General features: G+C 45.1%; 1 protein-coding gene across 1 annotated transcript in view; it reads right to left on the bottom strand.

Annotated features, from left to right (window-relative positions):
* ARHGEF6 (Rac/Cdc42 guanine nucleotide exchange factor 6) overlaps window positions 1–10,338 on the bottom strand; it is a 101,782-nt gene extending 91,444 nt beyond the window's left edge. Inside the window, exons 1-3 of the mRNA XM_080795841.1 lie at window positions 10,057–10,338; window positions 9,450–9,876; window positions 8,180–8,263 (exon numbers count right to left, since the gene is read on the bottom strand). Of these exons, the coding sequence (XP_080651967.1) occupies window positions 8,180–8,263; window positions 9,450–9,614 (249 nt within the window). The 5' untranslated portion in view covers window positions 9,615–9,876; window positions 10,057–10,338. The remainder of the gene's footprint in view (window positions 1–8,179; window positions 8,264–9,449; window positions 9,877–10,056) is intronic.
* Window positions 10,339–11,408: the final 1,070 nt, after the last annotated feature.

Genomic DNA, 11,408 nt, shown 5'->3' on the forward strand with positions numbered 1-11,408 from the left:
GGAGTGTCAGATTTGCTCAACCGGAAAAACAAAAAACTTCCGATAGCCTCTTTACTCTTCCCACTAGCACAAACTGAGCGGCTAAATATACAAAGCTCTGCCCAGCAGAAACTTCTGGAATTGAGCCAGTTAAAAACTGAGTGTCCAACAGTTAGACATTACCAATCCCTACTCTAGTCTCCTCTTTCACAGATGAATCAACAGAGGCCTAGGGAAGGGGGGGGGGGTCTCTGACTTCACACAGGTGGCAGACTTGGCCTTGAAGGAGGGTCTGACTGATACCCATTACAGCTACTGGTTAGTTACCTGGCCCCGGCCTCACTCCTGCAAGATGGTTCTGCTCTCCTAGAGCTCCAGCTCTCTTATGGGAGATTTAGCCTTGACTCTTAGTCATTAGTAGATCTGCCTCCCTTCCAGAACGGCCCTCATGCAGAGCAGCCCCTGGGAAATGGCAGATCGTCCATCCCACAGGCCCCACTTTGGGGATGGCACCCATGCTGTTCTAGTGACAAGGCAGATGGAGTGACTCAGGGAGACAGGAGGCAGTGAGGGGGCGGGGACAAAGAAAAGCCATACTGATACCAGCTGGTACTGGAAAGAGAAGGAGAGAGAAAAGAAAAGAAGGGAGGGAGGGAGAAGGAGATAGAGAGAGAGAAGCATTCATGGAGCCTCATAGACATTCAATAAGCAAAACCTCTTTTTATAAAAGTAGGCTTGGCCCAGGAGCAAAATAGGAGATAGTAGTGGGCTGGCAGTAGAGGTGGCAGGGGACGGAGCAGGAGTTATCAGCTGGAGGTGAAGCCAGGAGCCGAGCATGGGGGCGTAGCCAGACCAGTATAGTCAAAGAGGTAGCACCCAGGCCACTCTCCACTGATCAGAGGAACTCTATCTGTCCCTCCTCCTCCCAAGTTCAAAGGCAGAATGGAAACAAAACTACCGGGGCGCCTGGGTGGCTCAGTGGGTTAGGGCCTCTGCCTCTGGCTCAGGTCGTGGTACCTAGGTCCTGGGATCAAGCCCCGCATCGGGCTCTCTGCTCAGCGGGGAGCCTGCTTCCTCCTCTCTCTCTGCCTGCCTCTTTGCCTACTTGTGATCTCTGTCTGTCAAATAAATAAATAAAATATTTAAAAAAGAAAAAACTACCACTGCTAGAATAGTGCTGTCAGAGGACTTCCTGGTCACATTAGTGACACTCTACCTAGACATGAGGGGTTTTCCATATGTTCTAGAAGATTTTCTCTTGAGGCCTGAGTGTCCTTCCTGCCTTCTCCATTCTGGAAACACATAAAAAAGATAGAGCTGGTTCACAGAAAAGGAAATGCAAGTGGACTATAAAGGAGTCAGAAGATACCCAAACTCACTAGTATCGTGTACTTCAAATTACAGCAGTAAACGAAATACCATTTTCACCCAACATTTTAGCAAACATGAAAGATAAATAATATCCAGTCCTGCCAGGGACATCAGGAAGAAGGCACTTCCTACTCACCTGGTGGGAGTAGAGCTTCATATAGCATTTTTGAAGGGGATTTGAGAATATCTATCAAACTTTGACACAGTAATTCCATTTCTATGAAAAAAAAATGCTTCAAGAATAATCACAGATGTACACAAATCCATCTCTATGTGCATACAACCCCATGACCCGCTGGGACTTATCCCAGCATTACAAGATTGATCTAACATATGACAATTAATCAAAGTAATACAACATATCAAGATCATAAAGGATGAAAACCAATGGTCATCTTAACAGATACAGAGAAAGCATTTCACAAAATCCAGCACCCTTTCAGAACAAGAAAAGACCTAAAAAAAAAAAAAACCAGGAATAGAAGGGAATCCTTCAATCCGATAAAGGGCATCTATGAAAAACCCACAGCTAACATCCTACTTAATGGTGAAAGACTGAAAGCTTTCCCATAAGATTAAGAACAGCAACGCTAGGATGTCTACTTTAATCACTTCTATGCAACATTGAACTGAAGGTTCTAGCCAGGCAAATTAGGCAAGAAAATGAATAAAAGGCATCTAGACTGGAAGGAAGAAGTAAAACTATCTCTATGCACAGATGACATGATCTTGTACGAGAAATCCACAAGGAATCCAAAAAACCATTCGAACTGGTGAGTTAAGTTCAGCAACGTTGAAGGATACAAGATCAATACGCAAACATCGACTATCTTTATACACTTGCACTGAACAATCCAAATACAAAATTAAGAAAATAATTCCATTTACAATAGCATCAAAAGGAACCAAGGAGGTGTAAGATACACACACTAGAAACTACAAAACACTGCTGAATGAAATTTTAAAAGACGCAAATAAGTGGAAAGACATCCTGTGTTCACGGATCAGAAGACTCCATACTGTTAGGATGGCAATACTCCCCAAAGCCATCTACAGATTGAACACAATCCCTATCAAAATGCCAGCTGAGTTTTTTGCGGGTTTTGTTTTTTGTTTGTTTTTTTTGTTTTTGTGGAAATGGACAGGCTGATCCTAAAATCCATATGGGCACACAAGGGATCCAGAATAGCCAAAATGATTTTGAAAATGAAGAACAAATTTGGAAGACTCATGCTTTCTGATTTGAAAACTTATTATACTGCTACATTAATTGATTGAGTGGGGAAAAGAATAGTCTTTTCAAAAATAGTGTTTAAGAGAATGAATTTGGGAGGTGCCTGGGTGGCTCAGCTGGTTAAGCATCTGACTTTGGCTCAGGTCGTGATCTCAGGGTCCTAGGATGGACCCCTGCATCAGGCTCTGAGCTCAGCGGGGAGTCTGCTCTCCCTTCTGCCCCTCCTCCCACTTGTGCTCTCTCTCTCAAATAAATAAATAAAATCTTTAAAAAAGAGAGAATGAATGTGGACTCCTATCTCACACCATATACAAAAATTAACTCAAAATGATTCAAAGACCTAAATGTAAGAGCTGAAACTCTAACACTCTTACAGGAAAACACTACGTATAACTCTTCATGACCTAGCATTAGACAATGGGGGTTTTTTTAGACATGATACCCCAAACACAAACAACAGCAAAAACAGATCAATTTGACTTCATCACATTTAAAAAAACTTCTATGGGGAGCGCCTGGGTGGCTCAGTGAGTTAAAGCCTCTGCCTTCGGCTCAGGTCATGATCCCAGAATCCTGGGATCGAGCCCCGCATCAGGCTCTCTGCTCAGCAGGGATCCCGCTCCCCCCTCTCTCTGCCTGCCTCTCTGCCTACTTGGGATCTCTGTCTGTCAAATAAACAAATAAAATCTTTAAAAAAAATAAATAAAAATAAAAAATAAAAAAAATTAAAATTAAAAAGCTCTGTTTCAAAAGATACCATCAATGTTGGGAAAGTGCTTTAGAGAGGGCTTTGTTTCTTAGATGTCTCAGCAGACCTCCCAGTTACTAGCTGTGTGATCTTCTAGAGGCCCTAGGACACTACAGCCATCTGAGAGCACAAGGATGGAGGTCCCCGGAGAGACCCACCGGCCACCCAGAGGTTCAGAAGGCAGCAGCTCTTTAATGGGGCCACTGTGCCCCACAGCCAGTACTCAAGATATCACTGTGCTGCCCCAGCTCTGGTTTCTACATTTTTCTACATTTCCCAACTAACCCTTTCAAGCCAGAACTCTTTCTTTAGCTAAGTAATAGTGTGTTCTCAGGGTCTCCAGGTTGCTCAGTCAGTTAAGCCTCTGACTCTTTTTTTTTTTTTTTTTAGATTTTATTTATTTATTTGAGAGAGAGGCAGTGAGAGAGAGCGTGACAGAGGAGAAGGTCAGAGGGAGAAGCAGACTCCCCATGGAGCTGGGAGCCCGATGCGGGACTCGATCCCAGGACTCCGGGATCATGACCTGAGCCGAAGGCAGTCGTCCAACCAACTGAGCCACCCAGGCGTCCCGTAAGCCTCTGACTCTTGATTTCAGCTCACGTCATGACCTCAGGGTCTTGCGATCGAACCCGCAACTAGGGATCCGTGCTCAGCAGGGAGTCTGCTTGAGATTCTCTCTCTCTCCCTCTCCCGCTGCCCCTCCCCCCACTTGCGCTCTCTTTCAGCCACGCTCTCTCACTCTTTCTCTCTCAAGTAAGTAAATAAAACCTTAAAAAAGTCAAACTCATGGGGCACCTGGGTGGCTCGGTTGTTAAGCGTCTGCCTTCGGCTCATGTCATGATCCCAGGCTCCTGGGATCAAGCCCCACCTCAGGATCTCTCCTCGCCAGGAAGCCTGCTTCTCCCTCTCCCACTCCCCCTGCTTGTGGTCTGTCTCTGTGTCTTTTTCTCTGTCAAATAAATAAATAAAATATTTTTTAAAAAATTTTTTTAAAGTTAAACTCAGAAAAAAAGAAAGTAAAATGGTAGTTACCACGGGATGGTGAGATGGGGAGATAAACACTGATATTGTTTAAGGACTAAGTGAGCCACAGTGGTCTAACGCCTGGCGTAATATTGAATATAGACAACAATATCGCACTAGTATTATATGATATGATAAGTATATCTATGATGGCAATCATATTACAATATATAGATACAGCAACGTAACGTGCTGTACACCTTAAGCTTACAGGTCACATGTCAAATATAGTCAACTGAAAAAAATAATTGAAAAAAACTTTGTAATAGGGGCGCCTGGGTGGCTCAGTGGGTTAAAGCCTCTGCCTTTGGCTCAGGTCATGATCTCAGGGTCCTGGGATCGAGCCCCGCATCGGGCTCTCTGCTCAGCGGGAGCCTGCTTCCCTTCCTCTCTCTCTCTGCCTGCCTCTCTGCCTACTTGTGATCTCTCTCTCTGTCAAATAAATAAATAAAATCTTAAAACAAAAAACAAACAACAACAACAAAAAAAAACTTTGTAATGGGGGGCGCCTGGGTGGCTCAGTGGGTTAAGCCTCTGCCTTCGGCTCGGGTCATGATCTCAGGGTCCTGGTATCAAGCCCCGCATCGGGCTCTCTGCTCAGCGGGAGCCTGCTTCCCTTCCTCTCTCTCTCTGCCTGCCTCTCTGCCTACTTGTGATCTCTCTGTGTCAAATTAATAAAATCTTAAAAAAAAAAAAAACTTTGTAATTATGTGTGTCTCAGTCTGTCTCCTAGCTCCCTGGGAGCTTGAGACTGGGTGGTGTGTATTCCTGGCTGGGGTCCCCCCAGCTTCACTTTCAGTCTCATGCCTCGGGTGTATTATCTCATTTGATCCTTAAAATGATCCTACGCAGTACATGTTGTTCATGTCTCCATTATACAGATGAGGAAACTGAAACAGAGAGAGGCCAAGTCACTTTGCCTGGAGTCCACAGTCAGTAACTGACCGAGCCAAGACTCCAACCCCAGTCTGCCAAACTAGAGAAAGTTATGTGCTTCGCCCGAGTGCCAGATACCGCCCTATTCCCATACCCCTGCGATGTTCAGGCCAGCCTCAATGATCAAAGAGAGACAAAAATACGCCCAGTGCCTTCCATTCAAGAAATGAAAATTAGCATGCATTTTTTCAGAAAGATTCATCTCCAAAGTGGGTGAAAATATTTTAAGCACTGGTACTTAAACGAGTAAGCATTAGCTATCAGAAAAATCCACTTCTGTGAAACGACTTGTTCTCCCACAGTGCTAGACCCAGGAGGTGCTTCGGTATCTAGTATTCTTAAGAGAACTGCAGAGAAGCTCAGGATACCTTCCAGCAGCTTCACAGCATGAAAATCATTGGCAACCTCACCATGTTTTTATTTGTCAAATAAAATAGAAAATACCATGATCTGTTCAATAGTAGACGTTATTCTAGAAGATATATAGAAAAGTCTCAGGCTACACCTACCTCAAAAGCCACACACACACACACACACACACACACACACACGAGCCAATGCAGACACACACAGCTCACAGTGGGCAACAGGGACACCTGGATAAAATATTCTGGGACAACTATAGCCTGATGCTGTAGCTAACTTTAGGAAAAATTCTGAAGCAAGCCAAGTTTATCTGGGGCAAAGCGACTTGTATTACTACTACTAATAATAGCTAACACTTGGAGAAATGCTTACTATGTGCCACGCACTCTTCTGGGGACATGAATGCATTGACATCTTATACTGATCCTACGAGATAGGTGCTGTTATTATTCCCATTTTATAGGTGGGGAGACAGAGGCACAGTCAAGGAACATGCCCAAGGTCACAAAGCTGAGAGAGAACTGAGATTCTGAACCCAAACAATTTAGGTCAGAGTCCACGATCAACCCACTACGAACACTTCTCCACAAATACTACTGCCACAACGTGTCTCCACTTTTAATGTCCCTGTTTCCCTGCTGAGTTCTGTCCATACATTATCATCGCATAGACCTTTTCTGGGTCCAAGCTCTTAGCTCGAAATTATTATGTAGTATCTCATTTGATCCGTAAAACAACCCCATGAGGTAGCAATTAATGTGTCCATGTTACGGATCAAAACACTGAGGCAAATACCTGAAGAAAACAGAAACATGAATTTAAAAAGATACGCGCCCACACGCTTACCAAAGCATTATTTGCAACAGCTACGATATGGAAACCAGCCAAGGGTCCCTCAACAGATGAACGGACCCAGACGTGGAATATATGCACTTGACCAACTCAACAAAAAGAAGGAAATCTTGCCATTGGTGACAACACGGATGGACCCAGAGGGCATCATGCGAAGTGAAACAAGTCAGACAAAGAAAGACCATTATCGTATGATTTCCCTCATGCGTGGAATCTAAAAACCAAAAACCAAACAAAGCAGAAACCGGCTCATAAATACAGAGAACAAGCTGGTGGTTACCAGAGGGGAGGGGACTGAGGGGATGGAGAGAAGAATGAAGGGGACAAAGAGGCACAGATTTCCAGTTATATAGTAAGGTAGGCCCGCGGAGGACAAGCACAGCATAGGGAACATAGTCAGTAACTCGTAGGGGCGCCTGGGAGGCTCAGTCGGTTAGGCGATCAACTCTTGATTCCAGCTCAGGTCATTATCTCATGGTCCTGCCTTCAAGCCCCATGTTAAGCCCATTGCCAAGCTCCCCCCACCCCGCCTGCCCACCAGGCTCTGTGCTCAGCAGGGAGTCTACTTCTCTCTCTCTCCCTCTGTCCATCCCCCCCTAAATAAATAAGCCTTTAAAAAAATAATATTATGGGGTGCCTGGGTGGCTCAGTGGGTTAAAGCCTCTGCCTTCAGCTCCGGTCAGGATCCCAGGGTCCTGGGATCGAGCCCCGCATCGGGCTCTCTGCTCAGCAGGGAGCCTGCTTCCCCCCCTCTCTCTGTCTCTCTGCCTAAGTGATCTCTCTCTGTCAAGTAAATAAATAGAATCTTTAAAAAAAATAATATTATATGGTGACAAATGGTAGCTACATTCAGCGTGGTGAGCATTGTGTAATGTACAGAATTGTCCAATCACTATGTCGTACATCTGAAACTAACATAATATACGTCAACTAGACTTCAAGTTAAAAAACCTATCATCTTTTCTAAATGAATGTGTAAGACTTCAGCATCATTTGAATGTACTATAATTTATTTGACTATTCCCCTATTGCTAGATACTGATATTGTTTCCATGGTTTTTGCTTCTGCAAATAAAGATGTGATACACACACACACACACATACACACACACACACACACACACACACACACACACAGAGGAGCACAGAAGTACTTTGACACTCAGACAAAAGTATCACCTCCTTTCCAGCAAGACCGCCATCCGTACTCTACAGATTCGTATACTATAAAACAAGGCAATGTAATTTAATACACAATTTCTACCACAGGGCCAGGTTCTCTGGGCTTTTCGAGGCCTCTAGTCTAAAGGGTTAATGGGAAAAAGGGACAATATACTTTCCTCTTTTCCCAGCTCAGAGGCATTACAGTGACGTGCCACCCCCACCACACACCACTCCCCCCCCCCCCGCCCGCCTGCAGAGCAGCCAGTTCCCCCAGCGGGGAAGTTCCACACACAACCTCTGTTACCGGAAGCCTGCCTTCAGGGCTCGGATGCTGTATTCATAGATATCCTATTCTGAGTTTTGATTTGGTTTGGTTTGGTTTGGTTTTGGCACTGGTTTTCAGTGCTAGACAAACTAGCAAGCCACCCCTGGAGACCTCCAGTCTTAACCATGGTTTCCATAATATGCGACCCCTGTTTGATGGTCAAAATCAACCCAGGGCTTACCTCCACCTGGAGGGTCGCACATCCTTTCAGGAAGTCACCGATGTTGCTGAGGCAGTCAGCTTCGGTTTGGGGCTCCGAGCAGTACTAGAGAGACAGAGTCACATGTCACTCGGACACTGTCGTCCCATGCCAAGCACACCGTAGCCCTCAGGTTCTGATAACTAGCTAAGTAGGCTTTTTAAGACAGGGGGCCACATTGCTACCAATCCAGGAAGAGAAATAACCACTGGAGGAAGTGATGTAACAGTCTAAACGGTCGGTCCGTTTCAAATGTCACCAAACTTCTAGTCCCAAACCATCTATCTCTACTGACAAACCGTTTCTTCGCCTTCTGCTGAGGTGTGGGGGTAGCGAATTGGATCCAGACTGTTTTTTGAGCTTGGCTCTTGCTTTTAATCTATTACCTTGCTCCCTCCTCCCCATGAAAATTTATTAAAATCCTGTTCTCCCGTTTGCTACATTTGGTTACAGTTCTGCACGCTGTTTTTTTCAAGTTTAAGGAAACTTACAAGGAAATCAATTTGCTCAATAAAAACACAAACTGGTTCAAGAAGGCAAAAGAACTCATGTTATGCTCACAGTCGCGTCCCCTGTTAACCTGCAGAAAATAGCTGTGGGATCTGACCTTTAAACTTACTTAAAGTGCCTACTTTAGAAATTGCCCATCCTCATGATCGTGGCTTTCCAGCATTAAAACTTTAGGCTTTTGAAAAGAGACTGAGGTTAATTTCACTTTGAACACACGTTGCATTCAACACATGTATCTGCTTTCTGTTGTTTAAACAAACCCTTTCTGACACTTCGGATTATTTCTCCTGGTTGCCTCTGTTTCAAAGGCTACTTTCTTTCTTTGAGAAGAAAATCGACATTGATTTGAGCCAAACTGTCAATGCACACCATCAATATCTGTCATAAATCATCCCATTATTACAAAGACTCATATATACCCCAAGTTTAAAATATGCCCTTGGTACACGGGGAGGTAGAACATGTCTCTCTATGACAGAGCAAATGATATGGGTATTTTCTCCTTGTCCCCTGGCACCAACGGTGCATCACGGTTTTACTATATTTGGGGGCCAACTGCTAGAGGATAACCTTTCATTTTCTGTGTTTTCTGAACTACAGAAACAAGAGAGAAGGCCAAACTCTCAAGAAGAGATTCAAGCGGGAGAGTCCCGAGGCCCCGGGCAACAGAACGTCTCAAGGGTTACATTATTACTGCTCTCTGGTGGTAAGCAATCGCAAAGAGACTGCCCATCTCCCTTACCTTTTCTACAGAGCCAGGCCTAAGTCTGTTGATCAATTTGCACAGCACTACCCCATTCTTCAGCGAGGACTTCAAGAACTCCTCCGGATCACAGATGGTCTTTTTGGGGGAATCTAAAACTCCCAAGGATATAAGCCACGTCACGATTCGCTCTTCTGGGTCCATCGCTGAGGACGGTATGCTCTGCACAGCTCCGTGGGGCAGCTACAAGGACTAAGCCACATCCGTAATTGCATCTGCTACTGCCTTCCGTTTTTATAAGTTCTCTTCTGGGGCTTGCAGAGCAAAGCCTCTTGACAACTTTTCTTAGATAACCGTGGAACCCACTCGAATGACAGGATCTTAAAGCCACAGAGATCGCACTTAAAAGATGCAGAAATAGAAGGAAGAAAAATCCTTGGATAATGCTGGGTTTCTTTGTCCAAACCTGCAAAACAAATTCATTAGGGTTTTTTTTTTTTTAAAAAAGAAGAAGAAGAAGAAACACACACAAACTCCCCCCCCCAAAAAAACCCAACAGTGCAAGAAGCTGTAAAGGAAGGAAGTGAGGAGGAGGCTGGGGAGGGAGGAGAGAGAAGGAAGGGGACCTTGGAAATGAGACACTCACGGGCCAGTCTGGGAAAACATTGTCAATAAATAGTCTAGCCCCAGTGAAAATCTGGCTTCTGTCAGGAGGAAGATGCCTACTGGCTCTTAGGTCAGACAGATCTGAGCCTCGTGGGGAAGGTAGGCCGAGAAAATTCTTCCAAGAAGTGGCCGGATGTCCACATCCTGTCTCACAGAGATGGTGTCTCGGGATCATTCCTTGTAGAACACCTTGAATTGCACGGTGATAACATGACCAGCGAATGAAGACCGTGCCTGCCGTCAGCCATCCCCGCGTGGAAGCAGAAGCTAGAAGAATGGTATTTTACTTTGCAGCCAAAAAGCTATGTTTAGGGAAATACGCTAAGGATAACATCTGACATCCTGTTTACTTGCATTCTTTAGCAATTCTTTTTCTGGACCTGGTTCCACTACACACTCCAGCTGTGGTACCCCTAGCAAAGGCGCAGACACAGTCCCATGAGCGGGTACAAAACACTTAAAAACAGAACTTTTGAGAACAAAAGAGTGCTTGTCCTCTGTCTGTACTACAGTCTGGAAAGTTGATGCTTCCCCGACAAGAAACACTTTGCATTGAAAATGCTGCTCTGAAAAAAAAACAATCCTACTCTAAAACAAGAGATCTTGTTATCCTCAAACATTTTCACAACCAGTTGAAAGAGACATACTGTTGGGAAAAATACGAGAAGACCATGGGGAACGGCATCGTCTTAAACTGGCAAAGGCAGGGTCCTCCCCATTGGTCGCTGCCCCTCCTCACGCGGGGGATCTGCTAAGCTTCCGAATCCTTCTCAACACAGCTTTAAACATCTACTACCTAATAATCAGCTTAGATAATCCTGCTAAATGTTTTCAAAGCTTCCCCTTCTTGCGCTGTTCCTAACACTTCACTACTATTACTTGTTGGTATGTCTCCTCTACCAGAATGTAACCTCCCTAGAGCAGAGGGCTTGTCCGTCTTGTTTAACACTGTTCCCAGCAGCTCCAGGTACACAGTAGATGTTTTAAAATGCTGAATGAGGGACACCCGGGTGGCTCAGTCAGTTGAGTGTTTGCCTTTGGCTTGGGTCATCTTCCCCGGGGTCCTGGGAATGGAGCCCAGGGTCAGGGTCTGGGCTCAGCGAGGAGTCTGCTTCTCCCTCTCCTTCTGCCCCTCCCCTCTCCCCGTCCCCTCCTCTCCTCTCTTCCTCCCACCCCCTCTCCCTGTTCATGGTCTCTCTCTTGCTCTCTCAAATAAATAAATAAAATCTTTTTTAAAAACACTGAACAAGGTGCCTGGGTGGCTCAGTGGTTTAAAGCCTCTGCCTTCAGCTCAGGTCACAATCCCAGGGTCCTGGGATCCAGCCCCGCATC

The sequence above is a fragment of the Martes martes genome, assembly GCF_963455335.1.
Source record: "Martes martes genome assembly, chromosome: X".
Lineage (NCBI taxonomy): Eukaryota > Metazoa > Chordata > Mammalia > Carnivora > Mustelidae > Martes > Martes martes.